The sequence below is a fragment of the Falco cherrug genome, chromosome 14 (assembly GCF_023634085.1).
Source record: "Falco cherrug isolate bFalChe1 chromosome 14, bFalChe1.pri, whole genome shotgun sequence".
Classification (NCBI taxonomy): domain Eukaryota; kingdom Metazoa; phylum Chordata; class Aves; order Falconiformes; family Falconidae; genus Falco; species Falco cherrug.
In genome coordinates, this window is record NC_073710.1 from 3,943,022 (window position 1) to 3,970,768 (window position 27,747).

At 39.8% G+C, this 27,747-nt stretch overlaps 2 protein-coding genes and 1 long non-coding RNA gene across 7 annotated transcripts in view; 1 reads left to right on the forward strand and 2 right to left on the reverse strand.

Moving 5' to 3' along the window:
• LOC129737328 (uncharacterized) overlaps positions 1-27,747 on the forward strand; it is a 770,208-nt gene that overhangs the window by 144,102 nt on the left and 598,359 nt on the right. The gene's annotated exons all lie outside the window — the stretch shown is intronic.
• The window catches only part of LPCAT2 (lysophosphatidylcholine acyltransferase 2), a 32,777-nt gene that overhangs the window by 3,880 nt on the left and 1,150 nt on the right, over positions 1-27,747 (reverse strand). Inside the window, exons 2-12 of one of the 3 annotated variants that reach the window (XM_055726302.1) lie at positions 27,108-27,128; positions 22,519-22,658; positions 21,265-21,482; positions 19,881-19,993; positions 16,894-16,954; positions 15,835-15,893; positions 14,516-14,550; positions 12,187-12,241; positions 8,835-8,917; positions 8,156-8,281; positions 6,900-7,053 (exon numbers count right to left, since the gene is read on the reverse strand). In XM_055726302.1, the coding sequence (XP_055582277.1) occupies positions 6,900-7,053; positions 8,156-8,281; positions 8,835-8,917; positions 12,187-12,241; positions 14,516-14,550; positions 15,835-15,893; positions 16,894-16,954; positions 19,881-19,993; positions 21,265-21,482; positions 22,519-22,658; positions 27,108-27,128 (1,065 nt within the window). Of the gene's footprint in view, positions 1-6,899; positions 7,054-8,155; positions 8,282-8,834; positions 8,918-12,186; positions 12,242-14,515; positions 14,551-15,834; positions 15,894-16,893; positions 16,955-19,880; positions 19,994-21,264; positions 21,483-22,518; positions 22,659-22,953; positions 23,036-27,107; positions 27,129-27,747 lie in introns of all 3 variants that reach the window. The other 2 variants (XM_055726304.1, XM_055726303.1) reach the window with 2 other exon arrangements.
• CAPNS2 (calpain small subunit 2) lies at positions 4-6,886 on the reverse strand. Its single transcript, XM_027813266.2, has one exon. It carries the CDS (start codon positions 5,351-5,353, stop codon positions 4,598-4,600), a length of 756 nt encoding a protein of 251 aa, XP_027669067.1. The 5' UTR covers positions 5,354-6,886; the 3' UTR covers positions 4-4,597.

Genomic DNA, 27,747 nt, shown 5'->3' on the forward strand with positions numbered 1-27,747 from the left:
AACCAAAATACACATGGCAGTAGTTATAGCTGATATTGCAAATCACTTTAAAAGCTGTTGTACAAATCAACTATACAACATGCATTAAGACAGTTTACAACACTAGAGCTATTTATTCTTCCTGGAAAAAATACTAACAGCTTGCTAAATATATATAATACAAGGGCTGACATAGCAATGTACGTATCTTCAACAGATAAAAACTGGGTATCAATTTCTGTCTTATAAACAGCTAAACAAAACAGAAGACTTAAAACAACCCACAAGTTTTGCTTAGGTATATGGAACTCCCAGAAGTCTCAAACAAGAACTGAGGTGTTTAAGGTAACTGTAACAGTTCATGTAGCACCGGCACTTGCTTGAAGTTCAGAGACCCATGCAACATCCTAGAATAAACAGGCCAACAGTGAAGCTGTTGCCTTGAGTTAATTCTTCCTAAGAACCTTCAGCAATAAAATATATGCCAGCAAAAGGACAGCCTGATGCAGTAAATCTACATGGTCTATCTTAAGCCTTTCTTTGAAGCAAATGCATTGCCCTACATACTATTTTGAAGCCAATACACCGTCCTACCTTTTAAGCCAGAAATGCAATGAATTCATTGTAACAGCCTCTCTGATAATTCCAGTTTTGATCTGAAGGAACATTTCCATGCGTTAACTACAAAGCTGCATCAACAAAACATTTGAAGCTTGCTTTGATGGGATTTGTGATTAATTCTACATAAGCTGCATTATATTTGCAGATAGGGAAAACGGGAGATGCCTGTTGAAATACATGCTTAAGTCAATAGTGTTTCTGTGACGACACTGAAAATTTCTTGGGGTTTTGGGGAAACATTCTGTCTGGAGAAAAGCCGTATATGAGAGTTAGGCAACGGACACAGGGTAGTTAATGAAAGCATCGTGGAGATGGCTACTAGCTCACAGTTTGGAACATCGACAATAAGGGCAGTCATCAAAAACATATTAAAAGCAAGCAAAAGTGTAAAGCAGAGTTCCCTTTGTGGTTAATGTGTTGTACATTCCAAGAAGAAAAAAAAATTAAAAAGTTGACTCCCCAAGTCTGAGAATAGCACAAAACTTTTTCAGACAAGCAAGAGAGGGGTGGTCTCCTGGGTAAATCTGTGGTGAACAGCCAGATCTAGATTCTATTTCTGTCTCTTCTACCAAACTCCAATGCCCACTTGAGCATACCAACCTTAACCTTTCTGTTTGTGGCTTTCTGGTCCTGAATAGTAGAATGTGGAGCTTGCCAGTGGAGAAACGCTAAGGCTGCTCTGTAGAGTGCTTTGAAAATCTTGGGTTCTATGAAGTAGGTATTTCTGTTGTTGAATGTAGGGTTTAAGATAGTTCTTGATTAACACAGTATGTGTAATAATGTGTTCAGTACTAATTTTTCTTTATCAAGCTATGTATTTGACAGGATAAAAAACTGCTAAGATACAACTTTATTTAGCCTTCAAAACCACTTCAGGACTGTTTTGCACATACAATTGTTATTTCTTTATATTGATGGTCTAACCGGTCTTTTTTGAAGACATGCAAACTTTGAAGATCTTGTGCTTTAAAATCCTGTGAATTTTAGGGAAACTTTTTAGGAAAGATATGAATAATCTTTAAGTTACTTTCGTGTGTGTCTAAGGGATATAATTTTTTACAGCTTTTAATCATCAGAAAAGGACAATGGTCTCTCATAAATGCTGTTTTATTTACAAATCTGTGCTCTCACCATACTGCACAGTTTGACTTTAAATGTTTTGGCCACGTCATAGTTCTCATAACAGAGATAACAGATTGAACTTTAAAATATATCATTATAAACTTAAAACAACTGAAGCAAGAGTGTAGATAATAATTGTTCAAAGTTCCATGGAATATTATTTTTGGACAGTTTTGTAGGCTGTATTCTTAGCAAAGAATTGTGTGATGCGATCAGAATATTTTTTTTAATTTATTTTTAAAGTTAAGAATATGTATCACAAGAAAAGAATTGGAAAGTAAACTTTAACTAAAATAGTCTCATTAAACAAATTCTGCAACAAGTTAACACAGCTGTGTCTGCACGTGGAAAAATGACAAAAGCTAATAAGGGTCACATTACTTTCATTTAAGTGCTAAAACCCAGTAATCAAAACTGAGTGCAACCTGACAGACAGAACTCCAGCCACTTGAGTAGGATATAAAGTTACTGTACTTGCAAGATCATGTTGTGACTAGCTCTACTAAACCCTAGGACGCTGGCTAACTTCCAAATGCTCTGGCATTTTTGGTTGAGGAAAAATGATAGGGTTGTTGCCTGGAAAAAAAGAGATGGGAGTTAAGCTGAAAATGCAGGAGAACCTTCAGTGCTCGTGTAGCACCACTGCAAACAAGCCCTGGCAGTAGTTTTTCTACACATATCTACCTGTGTTTGCAGCCTACGCACTTCAGAATATTTTAAAGAAGCAACATGTGAGCTGAGCTCCAATTCTCTAAACAGCAAAGTAAAACATCAATATTTAGATGTTTGTATTTGTGTTATAGAAAATAATCAAAACATAGTGTAAGCTCAACAGCCCTTGTTTTCTTTAAGGAAACCAGTTTTCTGCTACTGTTTTCACTATAGCAGGCTACGGCAACTAAGGTTTTGTTGTTGGGTTTTTTTTAATATAATGCAGTAAATCTTACGCTTTTGGAAACAAGAAAATTTGCATTGTCAGAAGCAGTCTCCATTTAGAGCTGCACAAGGACCACAAGACAGGTGCAGTCAATAAAGTTTAAAGTACTACTGCCTCAACTTTTTTCTCACTGTGTCAGGCAACGGGAAAAATCAACTGCGTATGTGTGCGTGTGCTAGTCACTCATGTTGAGCTAAGTAAAGCCTGAGTCGCTTACAGGGCTACCACAGAGAAGCTACAAGTGGACCATTTTGGGGAGGAACTGCAGATGCCCCACTTGTGCTCATGTCCAGGCTCATCATGTAGGAGGCTATTCCTGTAGCTCTGTAATTTCCACTGTCTGTAGCTATGTGCAGGTTCTAACTAGTCAGAAAGGGGAATTACCTGGTAGGATGGTGCTCACCTGGAGGTATCACACATTCCCCTGTGCTCGCTCTTCCATCACTCAGAGCCCAAATGCCACTGCAGATAACTGTGTCCTTTTCCACTGACTAACTGGGAGGGTGGTGAATGCCATTAGGAAGGAACTGAGCTCTTTCATCACAATTTGCACATTATGAATATTTTTACTGTTTCTGTCACCCAGCTTGGTATTAAACAAAGTGCAGGAGAAAAGAGAAAGAAAGTTGGGGCAAAAGTTGTAAGTTACTTTTTCCTAAGCTGCAAGTAAAACGCTTCTGCAAGTACACCAGGGAGGAGATTTCATCGGTTTGGAAAATACTGTTTGCCAATTGTAACTGCAAGATTTAGAAATCAAAGCTATGGAAATTTAGAAACCAAACCAAACCACAGTACCGCATTAGCATTCAGATGCCCTGCAGATATTGTGTGGTATTTCTCAATTATTCACTGATGTCTCCCTGGGGAGGGGCAGGGGCATGTGGACTCTTACATCTGCGCACTAACTACTCAACTCATCCTTTCACATTCCAGTCAGCTAGCACACACCCTAGACAATTTTCTTTTAAAGCAGCAGAGCCATGTTACATTACAGTGCAAGAGCTGTTTTCGTCAACTATGTGATCCTTAATTCCAAGAAATGTACCTTTTACAGTTCATGTTATTCCTTTTTCTTTTACTCAAAAGCTGACATCTTAGACAGAACTGCGTGGCTAGCTTGAGTGGGACGCTGCACCCTGATAACATTTAACTCAGATAGTCAGAGGTTGATTTTGGCTGGCTGGCTGCTATGTGACTGCGTTATTACAGCAACCTTCCCTAAATATACATGTAGTATTTTAAGCTGTTTTCATTATAACTATAATAAGGCTTGAAGGAAAGAGAGAAAAGACTAGTTCATAGAACTGTAGGAAGGAGAAGAGGTTGTAAAAGTAGCCTTATATAACTCTTCAATTTTGTCCTGGCCAGCAGGTACAACTGACAATAATACGCAGGTTTTGCTTCAGCAGACAAGCATGAAACAACAGAATTAGGAAGGAAATTAAATATGATTATGTAAATTCATTGATCACCATAGTTATTGCAACTTTCATGTTCTCCCCCTTGTTAGAAATAACTGCACAATTCTCTTCACTAGCAATTGCCTTCAGGCAAACAGAGCTTTATTGCAGCTTAGCAAATGCTGACAAATCAGAACAGTAACAACAATGCCAAATTTATGAGCTTTTTATATAATAGTTCTACTCATATGCATACCACTCTATGTGAGGAAATGACTAAGCTTTGATCCTCCAATGTATTCCCTCTCTTCAGAGTCTAGAGACAGACTTACGCAGCTGTCCAACTGACAACTTACACAAGCCCTTCAGAAAAGCAGCCTAATGCATGCACAGAAGGAATCACAACACTTTTAAGCTGGGCTATCTACCGCTAGCTATATCTGCCTTAGACCAAGGAAAAGACTATAGTTCTATTGTACAGGATTGTAGTCTTCCATGTGTATCTTCCAGACAAAGCTTATTCTTCTTTGCTGTGCCTTCACGAATACATGGTCAGCTGCAGCCAGTCTTCAATGGTCACTTTGATATGCCCATCTCCATTTCGGTCCAGGGACTTGAAGGCCCGGAACATGCTGTCCAGTCGTACCAAGCAGCTAATGAAGTTGTTGAAATCCATGCTGCCGTCCTCGTCGGCATACCTGCGCACGATTACCTGGCAGAACTGTTCGTTCAGGTGGAACCCTGCAGCCTTCAAGGCGCCTGGCAGCTGAGGTCTCCCAACAGTGCCTGACTGATCAGTATCATACTGCTTGTACACACACTGCCATTTCTTGATGTTGTTCCACAGATACTTAAACTCTTCAAAGCCCAGTTTGCCATTTGTATCATTATCCATGACTGCTACCATGCTACGGCATGTGTCTAAGCTAAAGCCATCTGTCTTCAAGTCTTGATGTCTGGAGACGACTTTGTTTAGGATGTCCCTTAGCTCTGTGGCACACACTTCCATATCATCTCCAGCCAGCTGGACAAAAAGGCGACGAAACTGTCTGATCTCCTCACTTTCATAAGCCTCCACATTTGTAAAATGATTGCGAGGAGGTGGAGGTGGCTCTGGATTATACTGAGCCGCTGCTTCACTTATAAGATTGACAAGACCTCCAACGAGTCCTCCAATATTGGCTCCACGTCCGCCTCCTGTTAGGAGATCTCCAAGGCCACGTGCAAGGCTCCCTCCACGACCGCTACCACTACCGCTTCCTCCACTCAGCAAAGCTTTAGCAAGGAACATCATGAATATTTTTTGAAGGGAGTTACTCAGAGATCCAGTGCTTCTGTAACTCTCGGAAGCTGCGCTGCGTCTGAGCTGGGCGTAGGCAAAACACAGCTTATCTGCGTGCTTAGACTTCCCCGTGTCTGTGCATGTCTCCAGCTGTCAGAGTCATCTCGGTAGTTTCTGTCAATTGTTGATACGCCTCTATTTCTTTTCTTCTTCTCTGCATAGTTAGCTTTGTGTGATTTGAAGAATCTTTTTAGAAAAATAAAACAAATGATGAGGCTGAAAGCCACAGAGCAAAAGTCTCAAAATACCTGTGTTCATCACTGAAGCAATCTGAAAAGAGCCCTGCCACATTACTGTACCTGTTCCTCAGTGAAGCTGATCTCCTTTAAGATGAATGTAGCAGAAGCTTACTAGAGTCTTGTCTGTTCTTGCAGTCTTTTATGCCTTCAACTTTTTAGTGAATTAAGCATTATATTGTTAATTCTAGTCACTGCTGCTTCTGCTGCGCCAGATAGGGAAGTGAAGGAGTCTTGATTGCTCTTAATTATTGTGGTGGCCACACCGTATTTCTATTGCATGTACTGTGCTTCAGGACTCGGACTACATGTTTGTAGGAGCCAATGGTTCAAGATGGGGAGGCAACAACGAAGAAAGGACGAGTCCCTAGAGCCCTGCTAGAGCTTCAATGCATTCAGCAACTAAGGAAATATATTTGACTCTCATCTATTTTAGAGCTTGTAAAACCTTTTTATCTGGAAAAATCTTGAAACAGTTTTAATTGGCATATACGGCACAATGATCTCCCAAGGACCAGTGAGGGCACTGCTAAAGCTAACTTGATCAGGAAGAGTGATGCTGAGTTGGGAGAGCTCCTACAATGAGAAACAAACTCCAATTTGTAAGCGGTTGCAGGACAACATGCTGCTTGCACTGTAGCACATGCTGGATGCCTAGACGTAAGACGAATTCTGTGCTATGCTCTAGTCACTGCTGCTTCTGTTACAGTCAGAGGGGCACATCCAGAGCAATTTAATCTTCAGAGAGAAGTAGAAAATGGGAGAGATCACCACTGACTATGGGGGAAAGCCTAAATGATCAGATTAACACATAGCCTCCTTTATGGCTGGAGATAGGCAAGAGGAGTCCTTATAATGTCTAATAGCACCCTTTACAAACACAGCAGGAACATACACTCTAGTCAGCTTCAATCTGCCTTAAATTATCTATTTGCAACAGTTATTTAAGCTGTCGGAGTGTACATAAGCTCAAAATCTGGGTAGGCAAAAGGAAATATTCAGCCCTTACCAGCATGAAGATTATCATCTGATGGTGGTACAGAAACCTGATCTGATGGATGGCTGTTGTCTCACAAGCTACAAACTGACCAACCTTTTCCCATTGAAACATAAGGAGGAAACTGTTAAAGAGTCGCCTGTCTAGCCTACAGGAATTACTAATCAAGAAGCTTTTACTAAGCTGGACATAATGAATTAAATATCCTTTTGGGATGTGATTTTTAACACAACATTGTCAACAAGTCGGTTAACCAACTACTCACCCTGTCAAAGAGTAGAAACAGCTCTCTGAGGACATCTGAAATAGGCAGCTTCAAGTACTCTGCGAACTCCTCAATCCCAATTCGTCCCCCTTTGGAAGCACTCGCAATAGCAGCAAAGGTATCCAGCTGCTCTCTGACATGACTCCATTTTAGGCTATGCAAACACGAGGGAGAGAAGAGATTTCTACACAGCAGATCTTGGACAGATGGAATTTCAGTAAGAGTTACTACAGTGTTCAACGTGAAAAACAGCCAAAGAGAGCATGTGTGTACAGCATTAGAAATGCTGTACTTCCAACCTGATATTTTATATGAAATCAGCAATGAAAGACTGTTCTCCCTGGTTATTAATATTAAAAGCAGGCAGTTCTATGCTTGGGTATGTCAGACTTCCTTAGAGTAACTTCCCAACCCTAGAATCATCTGTCCAATTACTAGGCTAGTTTAGCAGAGAGCTTTTCATTACCAGAAACTCAGGGGCAGTGTTATTTTGCTGCATCATGCTCTAGGGTGAGTATTTCCTTAATAGAAGGGAACAGATCTCAGCTCTATTAGCTAACTCTCTGCTGAAACGCTAGCGTTACCGCAGCCTGAGAAGTATCTGATCTCTCTGCAGAAATACACCATGCACCTCAGTAAAAATAATTAGGATTGCCATGTATCTATTGAAGATCGTTCCAGACAAAGTTCTATAAATGGATATATAGCACATAACTTCAGATTTGACCACAGCCATGCCAGGTTATTTGATGGAATTGCATTACAATTAAGTGTTTCAGTACTCAAATTCTACTGTATGCAGACAGACTAAGTCGACACCGCTAGTGAAACATGGCTGGACAGTACAGCTGCAAACAGTAACTCACTGGCTGGAGTCTCAGACTGGAAAAAAGACTCTTCCTACCACATGCTGCCTGTGCATCTCCACAAAAGTAATTTAAATTGGGTACCAAGATTACCATCAAGTGCCTAAAATAGGTACCGCTCTACCTTCCTCACCTTTTGGTGAGATTGATTCCATAAAAAGTTAGAAAAATACATTTTTCCCCTTGTAACACTACCCACAAAAATTACTTGGGATAGCTGTTACTGGGGTTTTCCTCATCTCTGATTTCCATATAGTTTATGTATGTCAGTTGTACGCATAAATACACTATATTACACATGGCCAAGTCAGTTGTCAGGTGATTTATCCTTCTGTAGATGGCCGTCAAGTGCTGCAGTACTTATGCCACCAGCAGCTAAACTTCCCTTACTTGAGTTTCTTGCTAATTTTGGTGAACTCCACCAGCCCAGCTTCCATGGGTAAAGTCAGCTGTCCTGCTGAAATCATCAGTCTGCAGTCTTCAAAAGTGTGATCAGTGACTGGCACATTCAAGGCACTGAAACAAAATCAAAGAAAAATAAAAATAAATTCCTTACATTAAAATTACTTTCAGTTGACTGTTTCCCTCCTCTGTCTTAGTTTGGCTTTAATGCTAACATACAAACCAAATGAGAGTTCATCTTGAATGGCTGCAAATAGGATAAAGCACTACATATTATTCTGTGGAACTCTGAGACCATACTGTGAAACTACATTATGGCAGTGTCATGATATTCTAAGATTTACAGTCTTATAAATGCAGCCCAGTAACCCTGGAGAACAAACCACCCACTTATTCTTGCCAAGCAAATAAGGAAGCAATTTATTCCAGCTTTCCATGAACTGAACATACTATGCTCCAAGGTAAGACAACCTTCTTTAAGTTTCATGTGAGAACAATCAGGGTGGTTTAGCATAGGAATTTGACACCTCTTAGTGAAAATTTAGAGCAATTCCTATATATAGTACCTGGGACTTGCCTAAATTGAACTTTACGGCTAGGATATGTATGGAATTGCTGAATATAAAAGAAGAGTTCTCAAAGATTTTATTAATGACTGATGACATACGTTGCCATGGTTTGTCGGACTCTGTTGGCAAAAAGAATGGGATCGTTCTTTTCTTCGTCGGTAGGAACATGAACAGGCAGAAACTGAAAGGGAGGAGTTATCCGATCAATTCAACAGCCACCACTTTATTAGCAACATGAACAGCTTCTTGCCATTGTTTGGAATGGGGGAAGAGCAGAAAACCAGAGCCGTGCAGTGAAGTGACGGAGCTGGACACTAGAGGTCTCAGCCGCCTTAGAAACCCCTCTGGCTCCTCCACCCCAGCCACACCACCGAGACTCGGTCCAGAACCACCTCTTAGGCTGGCAGAAGCTGCTTTAATATGAAAAATCAACCCCCCAAAGAAGTACGGTATACTAAATGTATATTTAATTAGAAAATTAAATGCTACATTGGTAAGAATGTGAGTCTGAAATACTGTACGCACCTTTTCAAAGATCACTTTATAAGTGATGTTACATACTGGGATAGTTGATGTAAGATTTTTAATGTTTTTAAGTACACACTATAGTCCCACCTCGTACCTGGTGATTGTATCTGTCAGCATGTGACTGTTAAGTTTCCTGTAAGTTTTTGCTCCACTATGAAAATGTTAAGGAATCTTAGTTCTGAATTGTAAGTAGAACACTAACTGGACACTATACTTTGATTTTGGAGCTCCAAGCAGAGAGTAAAAAGCCCCAGCAAAATATCCTCCTCCTTCCAAACCCAGAAAACACCCCAGATGGCAACGTATTTACTGCTGAGGATTTATTCAATGTTTGTATGTAAGAACTTGAAGTAACATTACACTAAAAATGTACTATAGATTAACTATTATCTAACACAGTGTGAATTAGCATCTCTTTGTTTGCAAAGCAGTGCGTATGTGGGAGTATTTTGTTCTTCCTACTTCAGTCTACAGCGTTCGCTTGCAGCTCTGTTTACCATGCCTTTTCTCAGTTACGGTTATCATTTATCTGAGTTTGCTACTTCCCGCCCTGAAACCTTGCCCTTAAATCTTAGAATACAGCAATTCTAGAATAAGTATAAGGTCTTGGTCATGGTTCATTGGAAGATACAATTGCTGATTATGTGTCAATGTGTCTTCAGTTATATTGCAGCTGCTGGTCATGCACTGATACAGTAGTAAATGTCCCATATAAATGCAGTCCTCCTGAACAGCCTTTTAGTATTTGTTTTTAAGGAATGCTGCCTCTTTATAATCAGAAACTGTAAGTTTATGGAAATGGTTATCTGTCAAATAGCCATAACAATTTTCTGTTTATAGTTAGAAGTTTTCTCCCCTTTAAGGACAGCAGGGGTCCAGCTGTTCACATTAAGGTTTGAGTTTTCATTCCTTCTGGAAGCAGCTGCCAGCTCTGTTCAAGGTCTGACATATGTCCCTGCTTATTACAACTCCCCTTCAGAAGTCACATATCTTTTAAATTAAGGAAGCACAGGTACACTGTACAGATACAGAAAACTGTGTCATCACTGGGTGAGATGAAGTCGTAAATCTGAGAAGTTTATCTATGCAAACATAGGTCATGGTCTTGAAAGCGGTCATTACATCATTTGAGGCTGAGGTCTTGCTCAGAGAGCAACCTAAATTTCTGGTAGGTTAAACACCACCTCTGTCGCCTTCAAAAAACCCACCTACAATTATTCATAAAACCAGTTTGCCAGAAACCACAGCTGGGGGATAAAGAATTTGATTTCTTGGCCTCCTGAGGTGGCATGCGTGATCTCACACACCCCCAGCTGCTTATCTGGTATAGACTAGTAAGTATACCTTCCCTGTCAAATTGCAGTCATGTAAGAAAAATTCTTCACTGCTCTTTCAGTAGCAAAAATACCTGTCTGATCTGCTTTTGACCCAGTCTCTCTTCTTACAGAATTTGCCAAATGCTGTATCTTTTGCAGCTGTAAAACTCAGTGCCAGGTTCACTGTTTAATCTCCAGTATCTAGTTCGTTAGAACGTGACTAGACAGGCGCACATGCTCCCTTGGACTACAGGAGTACATCACTGTTCCTGCACAGTAGGTAGAGGCAGCACAAGAGGGAGTGGAGAGGCTACTTGCTCACAGCATGGGACATCAATAGAAATGTCCACTCCTAAATGGAGCAGTTGGATTCTCTCATTCCTCAGGCAAATCTGCCCCTTCTCTTGTTAGAATGGGAAGGATTTTGAAATGGGAGGAGTTTTGCATTGATGCTAAGAAATAGTTCCAGTTTGGGGACACATACTGCTGTGAAAGCTGCATTATTTTTTCATGTTTCAGTTTCATCTTTTGGAACATTAAAGTTATTTCCCCTAACTGGCAAGTTTGAGTTCTGTTCTGAAGTTGAGGAAAATAAACCTTCTAGTGGAAGGGCTACATTAACTTTTCCTTGCTCCCACATATATAATTTACATAGGTATATCCTTCTGTACAAAAATAATTAGGAGAATTAGCTCTTTAGTATACCTTCTATAAGTACACATCTACTGCATGTACTATACAATAACAAGGTGCTCCCTTAAAGTGAATTTCATTATTTCACAAAGACTATATTGCTAATTGTTAGTAGTAGCAACACTGCTTGTATTCACAGAGCTTTGCACAACTTTGCCAAGTTCTGTGTTTTGCAAATAAACAGCAAAACCTGTCTGAATCTCTCCTGTTCCTTTGGTCCCTAAACCAACTTAGTCCACCCTGACAATCCTTTGTGGTCTGGTAAGGAATGTGAAGTACAACACTTAAACTGATCACACCTCAGTTATCTGGCTCCTAACTACTGTGTTTTGAATGTTGACTCTTTGATAGGGAGCACTTAAGAGTATATGTTCTGATACTAAGAAGCGTGTATGTTGTTTCCATTGTCATTGGTCTGTCTTTCTGCTGTGCAGCCAATTTTAATGATCAAGGGAACCTGTTTGTTATACAAGGCTCAGTACAAGTCCCAGCCTTCAGTAAGCTCTTAGTTGCAGAAACCTTTTAGAGTTCAGTCTGGGAAGATGGTGAGGAAGACAAGGATACTTTGAAGGGAGCAGGGAAATGAGAAGGTGGGAAAAAGAAGTTGTTACCTTTAACAGAACATATTCTTAGTTTTAACATGTAAAATGTATGTTGCGATAACTAAAAATTATTTTACAACGCTTTAAAAATAAAGGCATTTCTGACAGCTTCCTTTTGGGAACTCAGATTAAGTGATACCCCGATACAGACAACAAATCTCTAGCTATTACTCACTGTGATTCTCTTGTTGTTTCTGAGACATTTGTTTATTATTCATTAACAGTGACTAACAACGTGAATAATGCATTTATATTAAGGTATCAATTCCCTGGTTGCTGAACGTTAGTACAAAAATATTTCGGATTCTTACCTCAACTTCTACTCTTGTGAAGAGCTGACACAACGTCATTGCGCACAGCTCTTTTCTGCAGGCAAAAAGGAAGAAAAATACGTTTTACTTATTTAAAAACAAAGTATTTGCATGTCTGTAGGTGAAACATTTTAAAGCATAGACAAAACCACAACCAATATTGGGCAAGGTTTTGAAGTACTTTGCAGTGAAGTTCCCTGAAATGCTGCTTTCGACATTTCTGCAGGGCTTCTGAGGTACCTGCTGCTTGCTCGCTGGGCAGGCAACTTGTCTGTTGTCATGTGTATTAACAATACTACACAGTTCTTTGGCCAGCAAAGTTGGCCAAACTTTATCTTTAAAGAGGTGAATACATATTGGATTTTAAAGCCTTAAGAGCTTTGATGCTGAGAAGTAGCTTTACTTTATCTTTTATTCTCTCATCTGCAAAATGGGACTAGTAACTTCCTTCTGCAGAACTGAAGCAAGGTTTTTTTATTATTTGCTAGCCATTTTGCAAATTATAGTAGTGTTTACACAAATGTGTTAATGAATTGCCACTATGTTCTGGACCTTCAGTGCTTTTAGAAAAAAGTCACGTATTTTAGTGATGGTGGGGGAGGAAGAAACTGAGAGAGGATAAGCGTAATCACTTCCACTTCTGGCCTGTTATTTTCACTTTGACTGTTAAGCAGAAATGCATTATTTTCTCTTTAAATCAGGGAAACTACAATAGAGAATCCTCAAGCCGCCTTTGTTCTGTTCTTGTTTTGGACAAAATAAAAAGGAGAAAGGGAAAAGGCAGGAGAACAACTATGGGATCCTTCCCACTTCCTGCAGGAATCCACTCTTAATGCTTGATTTTCTAACACATAACATTAGGTCTTCCTCCCAGTAAGGCACAAAAGTAAGAAAGAAACAGTAAGTGAAAGCAGAAACTGGGTCAGGAGGTTTCTGAGGGAGGTTGGTACTGTCCCATCCTGGCCACAATATCCAGGAAGTTTTACAGACAGTGTGACAGTGATCTGGTGGGGGACCATCCTTTCCTGGCTCCAGTTATTTTTGTTAAGAATCTCTAGATTCTACCTCATCCATCCTTTCTCTTCCCATGATTTTCCTAAGCTGTTCCTTTCATCTTCTCACAGATTCTGATTTGAGCCTTTATCATCCAGCCACCAAGCTTAGAGCATTTCTCAATTTTTAGTGAATGGGCAGCCTCCTCCTTTCCAAGGAATACCTCTAATTTAATTTTTCTTCACCTATTCCTACACCATCTCTCATAACTGAAGACATAGCTCCTTTTCAATCTTCTGGAATAAATCCTCCATAGGGGAAAACTGTAGCATGCTACTGAATTTGCAACATTCACTACTCTCAGTATGCTGATAACTGTAACAGCAGTAATAACAGCAAGAAATTCTTGGGAAGCTGAGATGGACATTTTCATCTAGGTCATCAATTCTACCTGTGCAGATGCTAGGATTAATTAATGATACCTTAAAAGGCGCTTATGATCTGCTCCATTAGTTCAGATGTGTTTCAAAATCAGGGGCCTTAAAAATCTTAGTCACTTAGTGAATCAGTACTACCGTACTTAGATACACTACATACTCCAGATGAAAATGCGGTATATGCATTCTGCAAATCCACATTTTAACGAATGGTTATAAGGTGAAAAGTATTTTCCAGACATATTTTCAGTGCAGCCATAGATGTTTTTTAATCCTTTAATAAAATATTTTAGCCTATCAGAAGGCCACCTGTGTTGAGTAAACACAGATCCATGGCCTAACTGGTTTATTGAAACCTTTTTCATTATTCCAATGTCAGATACCATAGCCTCTTCACTGGGATCTCAAACAGTTGCTTTTGTTGAGTCAAGCAAAAATAATCTGAAGAACCCTAGATGTCTGAACAGGGAAAGATGAGGAAAATTAATACTTTTTTGGCCCATCTTCTTCATTTACTCTCATATGACTTAAAATGAGATGGAGGAATGAATAAACAGAGGGGATAAAATAACATTTATTTATTCTTATTTGTATACCATGTAGGAAACTGTAAACATGTATGGATTTTGATGACTATGATTGTTTCCCAAAGACAAAGAATTTCACATCTTACTTTTTCTGTAATGTGCAACAAAATGCTTCCCCACTTGCAAACCCTTTCTCTAGCCATTCAGATATGAAATCCACTGCATGACAGCATTATCCCCAAGTATTTCCCCCTCATAAAAACAGATTGAGAAGAACATGTGTCTTGGCTTAGCTGAATCTGTCTGGCAGACTGTTTAGCAATGGGGGAAAAGAATTCTGTATGTAATTTTCGGTAGGATGAAGAAACTTACAATGAATAGCCCTGCCATGTCCAGGTCACAGTATCCTAAGGGAAAAAATAAAGCACAGAAATGTATGACAAAACCAGATTAAAGTTAGAGAGCAGGTAAGTTACAATATAAAACAGGCACAAGTTTAGTCAAAGCAGGTGATTGATGATTTTATAGTCCTGTAGTGAAAATAAAGGTGTCAAGGTGACTAGTATTCCTTGCCTTAGAAATCTGGAAATAAGCATGGCAGACTTCTGATAATATCAATTAGGAATAAAATTTATAGTTACTTAAGTATTTTAAATCATTCATTCTGATTCAAACAACCAAAGTAGGAAAAAAATAATCTAGTAAGACTTTTTCAGAGGACTTCACCAGTCCCTTTAGAAAGGCACCCTCATAAATATATTAGATTATTTTTTTAAGGACATTTCTGCATAGGTAATCTATCATGCTTTTTTTGCGTTGCTTTTTTTCCCTTATTCTATGTTTATTACTTCTTATAAGTAATTTTTTACAATGTATACTGCAGATCCTGAAATCCTATCAGTGAAATGAGATACCAGTCCCCTTTAGTGGTTCACTTCAGTTTTGAAATTGACCTGTAAAAGAATTTCACCAAGGAATCTTTGTAAATAACAACAATGATAACAATCACTTGTTTTTCATCTTAAAAGCCATAAGGGATAAAAGTTTTTATCTTTTCTGGACTTGTTGGATGACCAGATAATCAAATAAAAAGTTAACAAGTTGCTAGACCCATGTCCCAGCCTTACACTTGCCAGTGAAGCAGACCAATAGGGCTGTACCCCTACACCTGGCAGAAAATGTAAACATTTACTTGGCAAAACAAGGGAAAGTTGCATGAAAAAAAACCACCTGCAAAGCTGCCCTCCTGAGGTGCCTGAAGGAGCGGGTGCTGGAGGTACTGTGTGACTCAGCTTTGCTTTTGCTCAGAAACTTTGCAAAACCCTTTGCAGTAAGAGCATTTTGAGCTTAAACAAAAAATTATAACTAGTAGGGAAGTTGCGTGCATTTTAGACTTCAAAGTACAGGCTCTGCGGCTTTGCAGGAAGTTTCTAACTTCCGCTGCAATACTTTCCCATGCTCCCTCTTACTTGAACTATAGCTAAGAAGTCCAGCAGTAAGTTTTTCACAATCAGAATAGCAACTACACCATAATGACACTTGGGAAGCCTTGCTGCTTCCAGGAGCTTTCCAATGCTAAAGCCCAGGACAATAGATTCTCCAGTGACAATGCAAAATATTTACTGTAGGTAGCGTTTAAGTCAGGATTTTGACTTCCATACTACTAGTTAGTGATAGAAGAAAGTTCTCACCAGCTTGTTGGGGTATCGGAGCAACACAGGTTGTACAGGGACTTGTGGAACAAAGGCACCTGCAACCCGAAATTAGAATTGATTGTTAAGACCAAGCTTAATACAGCAGTTGGGAGTTTTAAGTGATTCAAGACATTGTATCTGGAAGAAGAAATTTTTAAAAAGGCAAGAAGAATGCAAAGTGTTCTTGTTTTGTTTGCATAGCTCTTTTTTTTTCTTTTCCTTTTTAGTTTCTTTTGTTTTTGTACATCAGCAGAACAACTAGCAAGTTATCAGAACAGAAAAGGGTTAGTCTCCACTTCAAGGAGAAAGCTGTCTGAGATCTGAGATTCCTGCACTGTCAAACTCGTTTTCTGTGTATTATCTCCCCATTGACTGGCATTCATTTCAAAGGATTAGATGCTCACGAGGCTGTTGAGCATTTCCTGAACCCTTCTCTGTTCTGATTATCTTCCTAAGTGATATAGATCTGAGCATGTCGTAATGGTTTTGTAACTTCGCTACCCGAGACACTGTTCAGCAGTAAGAAAGGAGAACACCATGGCTTTAACTGAAGCGCAGCACAACAATCTAATGATCAGTGATGCTATCAAGTATCTGTGTTAAAAATAATCTATGGGCCTGCCTTGCTAAGCACTATGCAAAGAGATTTCATAACTTGGTTGCCAAGTCCTGCATGGGAAAATGCACAGGAAGGGCATGACTGTAAGTTCATCTAAAAGAACATCTTAAGTAGTATATATTTTGGTAGTTCATCTCATAATAATCACAGTCAAGTTTCTGGGTAAATAAATTCCATGAAAACTGTACCCAGATAAAACCCAAACAACTAACTGTATACATCACGGGTATTTTGCATCCTACAAAATAGCAAAAATCAGAAAAGTAAACTGCCTAGTATAAAATAGTGGCCTTAGTGCCACTGAAACTTCAGTAATGTAGGACATAACTAAAGTGCTGTTGCGGAGGATGTACCTGCAGAAGTACAGGCCTTACTAGAACTACCAAATTAATACTCCATGCATTATTTTCCAACAACCATGCAAGAAAATCTCTCACCTTGTTTAAATGTGATCAGGCAAGATCGGTTTGTGCAGGTGCCTTCTGGGAAAATCAGTATCTTGGGATTTAAAGAGAGAGAAATACATATACACACACATTTCATAAAAAGATTATACTTCAGCATCAGTTACATACGGGCTGACTTTTTATGCAGGCCCTGTGACATGTTACACTGCATCACAAGAATATCATCACTGTTTCAAAAGGAAATGAACAAATAAGTAAAGGATGCTTACAGTAATATTAATCTGATCCATCCTGATTTGGAAACAGATGCTTTGCAAGAGAGGAGTTCTGGGGAAAGGCCTTTGTCAGTTCAGAAATATGGTACAAAACACTTCAAGTGTTTCACTTGGAATGTTTAGTGTTGGTAATGATATGAGAATTGTTCCTCTGCCGGCAGCTCCTTATTGAACTGCTGGGTGTATAAACATCAAGAGTCTGGGCTGACATGAAGTCCATAAGGTACTTGAGCGTTTACAGGCACAGATGCCATCAACATGAGTGAGCTCCCAGCTGTGATGAGAAGATCACAGCTTGAGGGGTAGCAGCAAAAGGCAGAGAGAGCATGTGCATGTGATGCAGAGCTCTGAAGGCATTACGCACCACGGCGTAGCCTCGGAACCTGAATGACTCAGAACCACCAAATACCCAGAAGGTTTCTAAATTAGTGTCTGAAAGATACTAGATTAGATGCACAGTGAGCTGCAATGTGACACACTGAATCCAGCCCCCTAAGGAATATACAAGGAAGCTTTGTGTTTCTCAGATCACTACAGGATCATAAGCAGCATTCCAAAACCTCAGCACAAGAACTGGTCTGGAGCAAAAGAGTGCTCAAGGAGTGCTCTCACTTCACTCCAAACAAACAGGTCAAGACTAGATGAAAGATGGCATCATTAGTCACACCCAAGACACACAGGCTGTTCTAAGGTATGACAGCTGCACATACCTATCTACAGTTAGTCCTCAACTATGCATTCTGTCATCAGGAATTGTTTGCTGGTGCTATGGACACAAAAATGGGTATGTTTCTGCTTAGCCTATGTCATAAGCCCCAGAAAACCTATTAGTAACTGACCAAAGAGTAAGTAAACATTCCCTCCTTCCCCTTTGTTTTGGTACAAGGTTGGGAGAAGCACTAATCAGAACCTCACGCTATTAATAAGCACAAGTGCTGCCCAGCCTGTTGTGTTTTGGTTTTAGGAGGAGGAAACAGGGAATCCAGCTACTCCTCCTTTTCTATTGTGCTAAGAGAATGCAGCCCAGGCACTCTGAAGAGGATATGACAGACATCACTTTGTGGTCAGGTTTCACAAAAAAGAAAGAAAGAAAGAAAGAAAGAAAGAAAAAAAAACAGTAGGAGGAAGGTGTGGTCCGGGTAGAGGGCTTGGAATTACCTAGTGACACCCCCAGTTGTACTGCTGACTAAGTCTTGGAGATTCCCAGATTACTTGACTCTTAATAGACTATTTATGCCATAATACATACCTAGTTGTTATCCCAAGTGCAGTATTGGTGTAGAGCCAATTCCCCTTTCCTCCCCATGCTGATTTCAGCAGAGATTAGGTCTACCAGGGCTTTGCTGGTATCACTTAATCCAGAACAGTTTAACAAATCATAAGCATCAGTGTAGTTTGTAAGCACAGTATTACAAAAAAAAAGGCCTTCCTGGCTTTGACATGTGCACATTTTAAATCCTCCATGTAACTGTCAAATTGAAAAAATAACGAAGGCTCTAAAAATATTTATGGCAGTTTAGAAAAATGCATTTGTGATTCAAATTAAGGTAGTCTAAACACTAACTAAAAAGCTTTATGTAAGGTACTTGCTAACTAAAAATGATGCATGAAATGTCTAAATAATGCCATTTCAAAAAAAGAGGCAAGTATAAGTCTTCCCTACTTGAATGTTCTCTGTTTCTAGAGACTATTCAGAATGTAGAGCAGTGCATTCAGTCTAGCAGTCATAGTGATACCTGCTACTGAAGTCTGTATTTTCACTTGCCTCTTTAATTTTCCTCAAGAGCCATTCACTGGAACAAAAGTGAAGGCAAAGTTAACTGTTCTCAGCCATTTAGGAGGTATGACTAAAGAGATCTGGTGACTTTAGCTACTGAACCAGTCGCTTCTTTAAGTAAATTAACCCCTAAGAAAACAAGTCAAGAACTAATTCAAAACACAAAGCATGAGTTTATACAGAAATCTGCACAGGGTATCTTTGGAGAAAGGTCTTGTATTGCCGCCTGTATTTGTCCAGCAGCATGGCAATGACACTGTATTCATAGTATCTGAAGGCAATGTGAGACCAGAGTCAATGCAACAGAAGAAAGCACAGACACACTGCCAAATGAGGTGTCAGTAGGTTCACAGCTGCTCCAGGTCTTTCTTCTTGCAAAGGATGCAGATTTCCATTCCAGCTGTCGTAAAAGCAGCAGAGTTGCTGCCTCAATGCTCTTGTCCATCCTAAGCAAGCCCCGCCCCATTAGCTTGTCAGGATGGAAAGCCAGCCAAGGCCTAGAAATGCAGCAGCAGCTTCTTGCTGAGGTATGCCCATGGAAAACACTGTGCAGAACCAATAACTATTTCTTCCACATTAAAATCTTTCCACTAGGCAGACCGATCTAAATGTGCAACATGGCTTCTCACACATAAGAATACTGACTCACGTAATACCAATGCAAGTCATCTACTACACTGAAAACACCGTGCTAAGACTGAATAGGGAAATAAGAAAGTCAAGAGCATCTGCATTTGGAACAGCAGTTTGTACTGGCTGGATTTTAACTGACACATTTGTCACGACAAAACTCTTTCTGGGCACCAGCCTCTTGTCTTCCTTTCCTAACCCTGTCATATACCTGAGAGCTAACTTCTTCTCCGTACATCAACAGAACCCTGTTCAGCTGGGCACTCGTGGCATTGTGATGCACAGTGAATATGGGATATGAATACGTGACAGAAGAGTAGTAATGTATTTATTACCTGTGGCCACTGGCCTCCTGATAATGCCCGCTTAGTTATCTCAGTGACTGTATTCTTCCGTGAATCAGGGTCTTGACGAGAAACTGCTACAGGCTGAAGGGAACTTAAAATTGCTGTGGAAGAGATAAAAATTTTTATTTGTCTTATACTAGTGCTTAGAAAACACAAGGGTTCAAGGCTCTCTGGTAGCAAAACCTTGTTATTACACTAGGAGACAGACTGCACAGCTTTTAGACTACATAGATAACAGTAGTGTTGTTACTGTTCTCACTTTGCAAAATGGGAAGTAAGACACAGAAGATGTACATACGCTGGCAGCTGAGGAGCTTTACAGTAGATATAAACATGCCAAATTCACCCAAACACATTCTACTAATATTGCTGTTGCTTTTCACGGAGCATTTGCACATAATTCTAAGGAAAAGACCTGACTGGGACTCTGCTCATGGGTCACGCTCTGACCTAACTCAAGCAGACTGCAACCAACAAGTAGTCTGAGCCTAGGCTAAGAATTAAAATGTCCCTTTCCAGTTACAAAGCATGCACAGCTTCTGTGGAAATTACAGAAACCTCCCCACCTCATTTAATCAGAAGTCTACATCGGAATGTGTGGACCTATTAAGATGTAATGAGAAACCTGTGGAAGAATTATTTTTGGTGCTTTTAAGAGAAGATCAATATATTATCAGTTTATTTCCTACAAAGACATTTTTCTATGTTGCCTACTGAGTTTAGTTTGGGGTTATTGTACAGCCAGCAGAAAGCCTACAGCTGATTCTAGCAATAATGCAAATGGAGATTCTTTTTGTGCCAAAAGGAGAAGAAAATAAATGCATGAGTCATCTGATCTTTTCCATTTTCTGCATTTCCTTTTTGAGTAACTTCTCTTTCATTCTTTCCTGGTTTGACTCCCATTAAAAAAAAATAATCCCTAAGAGTGCCTGCAAGTTTAAGCTTATAAATATGTTTTTTTCCAGACTACTGTAGTTTGGGTATGTTCTGAAATAACCTTCACTAACCTGTGTTCTACATTTGTGGTCCACACTGCTGGAAGACAGCAGTTGAACAGATTTATCAAGCTACCTACTGGGAGAATTTTACAAGAAAGCTTCTAGCCTGAGCAGTTACAAAACATGCTTTCAGTATAAAGTAAATTTAAAGTGATATTATATTTCATATCTGAAAAGAAATAGCATACTTTTAGACATTTTGACCAGTTCAGAAAGATAACTTGTTACAGGGATTTCACTGGAAACGATCTGTCAATATCTTTGGAACCTAAGGATTTAAAAAAGTCTGCCCCCACATCACTTTCAGAGATAAGGTTTTTGTTCTCATGTCAAATTGCTGGCTTCTAATATTTTATTTTTTCATAAATACTTACTGCCAAATACTGGAGTTGACAGGTTCTCTGCTCTAGACACTACCGATGGCATTCCAGTTAGCGCAGTAATAATGGCATCAAAAAAGCTTGAATGAGGAGCTGCAACAAAGATTGGGGCTTCCAGCAGATTTGCTACTTTCCCTTTTACTTTAACTTGGAAACCCATTACGAAGAACAAGGTACGAGTCAGGCATGAGAGAGCTGTCTGGATCATCCCCCTTGTAAACAGAAACACAAAAGTATCACCCATTTTACAGTTAGTATTTCTTTTGTACTTGAGAAGAAAAGCCCATAAAATATTTCCCAGATCTCACCAGCGCTGGGGCCAGGCACAGGGTAGCAATACTACTCACTAAAGGGGCAGAAGCAGAAGTAGGGAAGGGGGGGTACACCACCTTTTCATGTTGAAACCAGATTATAATTTTAGCGATAAGGCAAAGTACAGCGCCTCGCTAAACTCTCCTCCCAGGTATGCCATTTCTCCTGCCGTATTTTATAGCATTGCAGCATAACACTATTGCAAGGGGAGGGCAAGTAATTAGCAGATTCGGTGTCCTTTTTGTAAGAACTTCCGTAACTGATATTGTTCTTTTACTATCAGTTTTAAACAAGATTAAATGACAGTGTTCCCTTACTGGAACATGTGCCCTTCATGGGACTCTCCGTAATCTCTCAGCCTCGTTAGAACTCACTTCCCGCGTCTCCTCCTCCCACATGCAGCTGCAGTGCATCGCAGCTAGAAGGGAACTTCATTACTCTGAGGTCAGAAGCTGAGCAACTGAAACCCAGAACCCACAGAGGCAGCTGTAAAGTACTCCTTCAAGGGCAACATAGCTAAAAGAGGAGCTGTCAAAGCTAATTTTGTTATGAATTACAGCATACCAGGAATGACAGGCTACACAGAAACTCAGCCTATATAACATTACCAAATACTTTTCTCAATTAGTTTCTTTTCTCAAATATCGCTATCAGTGTTATTACTGAAGTAATTCCTGACTTACAAATAGTCTGTAAAGATTTTAATACAGATTTGTTTTAGCCTCAACACAATTGAAAACATACTTACTTGAAAAGCTCCACTACTGTTGTAAAATACACTCATCAAAAAGTTGCTTCACCTAAATGGGTAAAACTAAGATTTGACTGAGGATTCCTTGTTAATCAAAAGAAGGAAAGGGAAGGGGCAGGGGCAGCTTTAGACCCTTGCTTTGTGTTATTAAAAAAAAATATCCACAAGTATTGGTCACTTTTTACCTTCTCCATCCTTTTAGCGGCACAGATCCTTTTCCAGGGTGACGGAAAGTTGCAATTGATGCAAACAACCATGCTAGCAGTACAATAAACGCAATGCATATGGCACGGAGGGGTAGCAAAATAATCCCCTGAAGAACAATCTGGAAACACAGAGAGGGAAAATCTTAAGAAATGGTATTGGCAGGAATGACACTGATATCCATGTAGTTCCATTATATGGACTTTCAAATACTAACATTACTGCTATGTGATTTAGCAAGAAAAGCATTAATGATTCCAGTGTTCGCATGGGAAGTCAGTCATTCACAGCATTTTGTTTTCACTTTTGGGTTCCCATTTCAAGTAGAACTGGCACATCTGAGTATTGGAGTTTGTGGCTTCGATGTTGTTAGACAGAGGTGTTAAACGGAGTAGCTGCCTTTAATTTATACTTACTTGCAGCACACAGCCAGCTCAGATGAGTCTGCCCAGCTGATACCCGTCTCCACTACGGAGCCTTCTGTCACTAGCTGTCTGTCTAGAAGCCAAGTGGAATTGTTAAGATGACTAAAATACACTCTTGCCCTTTCACAATGACAAATCTTGTGTTGAGTCACACTATTGCTGCAAGTGATCCTCACTACTACTGCTTGGAGTAGTGCACTGGCAACACAACTTCCTTTCCCCTCGCTGGGACTTAAGCAAAATGGACCTGTGGTTTAAAGCAAAGGTTCAGACCTTACAGTGCTGTTGAAGCTGCTTGGCTCATTGCCTTTGGAAGTGGTTTGCTCACCGCCCGCTGTAAACGTACAGCAGAACCCTTATGATTATGGAGATTAACTTGTTGCCTCCTGTTTGAAGCATCTTGGATATTAAGCTCTGTGTGCTAGGACCTCCTTGAATTTTTCAGAATAAACTGAGAAAGCTTAGTTCCCTTTCCTTCCCGCAATCAGAAAATTGTTAGTAACTTGCTTTAACTAGTAAACAAAATAAGCTATTGAGAGAGTTCTGCTATGGTCATAGACGACCAGGCTAGATAACAAAACCAGCATAAAACAGATCCAAGCCCATTCACCACTTCTTCAGTTAGTTATTCATGTGTGTTTGTAAGGGGAGAGGAGGGAAGGAGAAACACGTAACGCACCCTGGTTGTAAATAATCCTCAAAAATCATCCCCAGCCACGCCTAAGCAATTTTCAGTTTGCATTTTTTTGGTGCACGGCTCCAGCGAAGAGGTGTACCCGCACCAGATTGTTAACAGGCAGCTGTGGGGCAGGGCAGGGAAGGAAGAAACCACCCTAGTAAATTAGGTTAGAAACTGTATCCTGAAGGTTGGCCTTTGTGGTGCAATACAGCGCTGCGCAGACTGAGCAAGCACGGGTTATGGGAGGAAGGTGAGCTGTGTCAGAATGCGGAAGTCAGAGCACAGCATTCCTGGTAAACTAGTAAACGGTTCAATTCCTTTTGGCACCTAATCCAGCTCAGCTACCACTCACTGATGAGGATCAGCTCTGTGCACACAGAACTATATACACCCAAGCAGAATTATGAGAAGTTATTTTCTTTTAATTTTACTTGGGCTATGTTTCTAAAAATCCGTCAAAACCTACAGAAGAGTGCATCGCTGGCCACACGACTGACAGCTCCACCGGTTCAGAAGGATGGTAGAAGTTACTGAAATAGAGTTATGCTAGTTTAACTTATGCTTGTGAGCGTATGTTTCTTATGCTTTACTATCTTTTAAGAAAATCTACAACAACAGTGTTCCTCTCTCAAAATTAGCCTTTTTATTCAGCAAGGCTTTTAATAAATAATTTTTTAAAATATTTTTTTATTAAATAAAAAAATTTAAAAAATTTAAAAAATTAAAAAATAATTTAAAAAATAAATTAAAAATAATAAATAAATAAATACTTTAAAAAATAATTTTACAGAATAGGCTGCAACTTGCATACTTGAATTATGATTATTAAACACCACAGTGGATTTTAATTTACCTCTTTCCTTTAAGAAGGAACAGGTGTGTGTAGTACATTTGGAATATAAGCATCTTTGAGTATCATTTATTCAATTCTTCAATATAGTAAGTTGGTTATAATTTTCCTTTCATCAACACAATCTTTTCTCATGCCACCAAATTCCTTCCATCTTCACATAACGTCCTTTTACTGTTCTCTTGTCAATAGCGAGGAGAGGCTCTGGCCTCTGGCTCTAAACCCTGTGATACTGACAAGGATTAACAGGAATTGCGAGCCTTCAGGACTCTGTTCTGTGTTACAAAAGGCACAGTGACAACAGACCAAACATGACAGTGAACACACGGTGTAAATTAGTATAAGCACGAGGCGCAGTCGCATGGTGTTGACGCTTATGTTCTGTAAGCGCTGCCGTATGTTTCCAGGAGAGAGCTGAACATTCAGGTATGATTATTTCCTTCTTTTATATAAAATTTGTATGTACCTAGCTATGGAATTTTAACCTTAACTTCATGGACAGCAGGAAAAGCACTGCTCTGGATCACAGAAAAGCATTTAGTAGCTGGGTATGAGAGATTTGGACTTGGAGATCTATCGCTGCCACTTTCTTTGGTGCCAGTCATGGCAAAAGTTAAACCAAAGATGCCTCCTTGGTTGTCTCCCAAAATCATCTGTCTCTCTTTTTTCTCCATATGCATCCTCTTGTGCTATGATCTATAGTCCCAGTTCAACATTTCAGCTGCATTCAGTTATCCAGAATGGGCAACATAAGCATAAATCTGTGTTTTGACTTAAAATAACTTTTCTTTATGAAAAAACCTCTATATATGCACTGACCTACAATGGAAAATAAAGGATGCAATAGTAAAAGGAAAACAATCTCTTCCTCAAAACTTTAATAAATTCATTAATCTATTTTAGGCAGATGCGCAGGTGGTACTGATTTGCTGATGCAAGCTGTTGGCTTTCTAGGTCATTGTGTAATGAGGCAGAGTTGATTTCTGCTCCATCAGCTGCAGAGTAGGGTAAGAAAAGGACACTAAAGAGAAAGGTCAAGGCATGCCAGAAAAGTATAGGAGAAAAACATACAGAAGAAAATACAGGTTTAAAGTTTAGTAACTGCTAAGTAGGATCAGAGCCGCTCTAGCTTCTGTATACAGTAATCCTGAAGATAGAATTATTCTGAGTCATCCAAAGAACCTTTTCCCGTATTTGGAACCCCCTGCATACTTTCTACTTCACGTATCTGCAACAACTGCATAGCAGGTCACTGCAGAGTTGCAGACACCTGCAGTAGTCCTTGCAGTCCAGGTCACACTCCCACAGCTGACTGACGCGTCAGAAACCGGGGATGGGGAAAAGCAGGTCTACCAGAAAGCCACATAATTCAGTTTGAAATTTTGTTCAACTTCGGCTACTGACGAGTTACCTAGGAAGCAGCAGAAGAGCAGGCTGGGAATCAGGATGAAGCCCAACTCCTACTGAACTCCTCTGACATCCGAAAACGCAATCATGCCTAGCAAGGCAGGGTCTTCCGTGAGCACCCAGAGTACATCACACCTCTGCCAGGCAGTCTAGCTACTTGCTTCCAAGTACAAGGTTTAAAATTACTCTTTTAGAGTGCTGGTTGTGCTATTACGTAGTTCACCATTACATAAATCCACTGAGCATCTCTTCTGAATTAAGTGCAATCTAGCAATGACTTAACTAGTATTTGTGCTTTACAGTTGCAGGTCAGAAGTTAGGAGTGCATCTGAGCCATCAGGATGAACAGAATTAAAATTAAAAAAACTCCCAACAATGAATTTCAGCCAGCTTCAGTCAGAGGATGGAAACCAGAAGTATTTGAACAACTGTTTTAAAATCTTGTTTGGCACATGCAGATGGTTAGCACAGAACAACTGATCCTTGTTTTGCACATTCTAAAGAAGGACAAAAATCTCCTTGGCTGGTAAACTGTTAGCAATACAAGGACTGGTAAAAAACTGTAGAATCTTCTCACTCCACTGTTCATTCTGGCTACGCTCTGTTTTTGTATCTGAAGCTGAACGGAAATGCAAACAGATAGCCTGTCTCACTTTCAAGCCCCATTCATCAAGGGACAGCAACCTTTACATTCAAGGAGCTCACCACCATAGGAAAACCCAGCTTTCCCAAGCTTCTCCAAGAGCTTTGGGCTCTTAGAGAGAGTTTTGAAATTTTGTGTTTTAATTAGAGTATGTTAAAGGAATAGTATAGAATAGGGGGAATATAACAAAACGATCCCTTAACGTGCAGGAATAGAGATACACTACGCTTGATTTAAATGGAAAGGGACACTTCTCTTTTTTGAGGTTCATAGTAACACTCTCTGGTAAGGCTTTTATTCCCAGCTGGTCCGATACGCAGTGCTGGGCAAGAGAGGAGCAGACATTTACAAGACAAAGCAGACAGTAGGAAGTATCCTAGTCTCTATGACATACAGACATAAAAAGAACAGAAAGGACCAACAAGCAATACAAAAAGGTTGTGTCTTTCTGCTTCAGAATTGTGTGACTACTGCAGTTTTGCTTCATAGCTCACTAGGATCGGGCCCTGAGCCAGCCAGGTGCATTGTGGAGTTACGTGTGGAGTGTATCTTGCTTTAAGACATACCATGTTTTTCATCCCTTCCTCCTGAAGGAAAAAAAAAAAGTAGGATATATTTATTATAGCTACAATAGTAACTGTAGCTTAAAACTGCAAGCTTTTGAAAATTGTCTGTACATCCTCTAGAAAGAACAGCCAGTACAGAAAGCTGTCCATTTCTGGAACTTCATTAAGAAACTGGTTTCTTTACCTGGGGGGTTCATGCCTACAGCTACTGATTCAGATGTATTTGAAATGCGTTTCAGGCTGCTAGTAAAACACAGGGGATAAAAGGATTTGAAATTGTTTTCCAGGTTTCTCACATTTCCTCCACCCAGCGACCTTCAGGGCAAACACTGTTTATAACTTGAGGAAGGGCTATATGAAACATAAAATATTTAGTTGCACATCAGCCTCAGATATTTTTAACAATCGGCAGAAAATGCTGCAGGTTCACCTACACACTGACATCCTCACTGTCCTTACTGAGATGTCACTTCATATTTGGTTCATCAGCTCAATTTTTAAAGAGAATGGTTTTAAAACTTAAGAGACCAGAAATACTGTTTGCTCTCTTAAAAGTACCCTGTAAGTCCTGTATGTGCTTGTACAGCTGTACTGGAGCAGCATTCAGCTCAGAAGCCTAATTCAGTTCAACCCAGTGGCA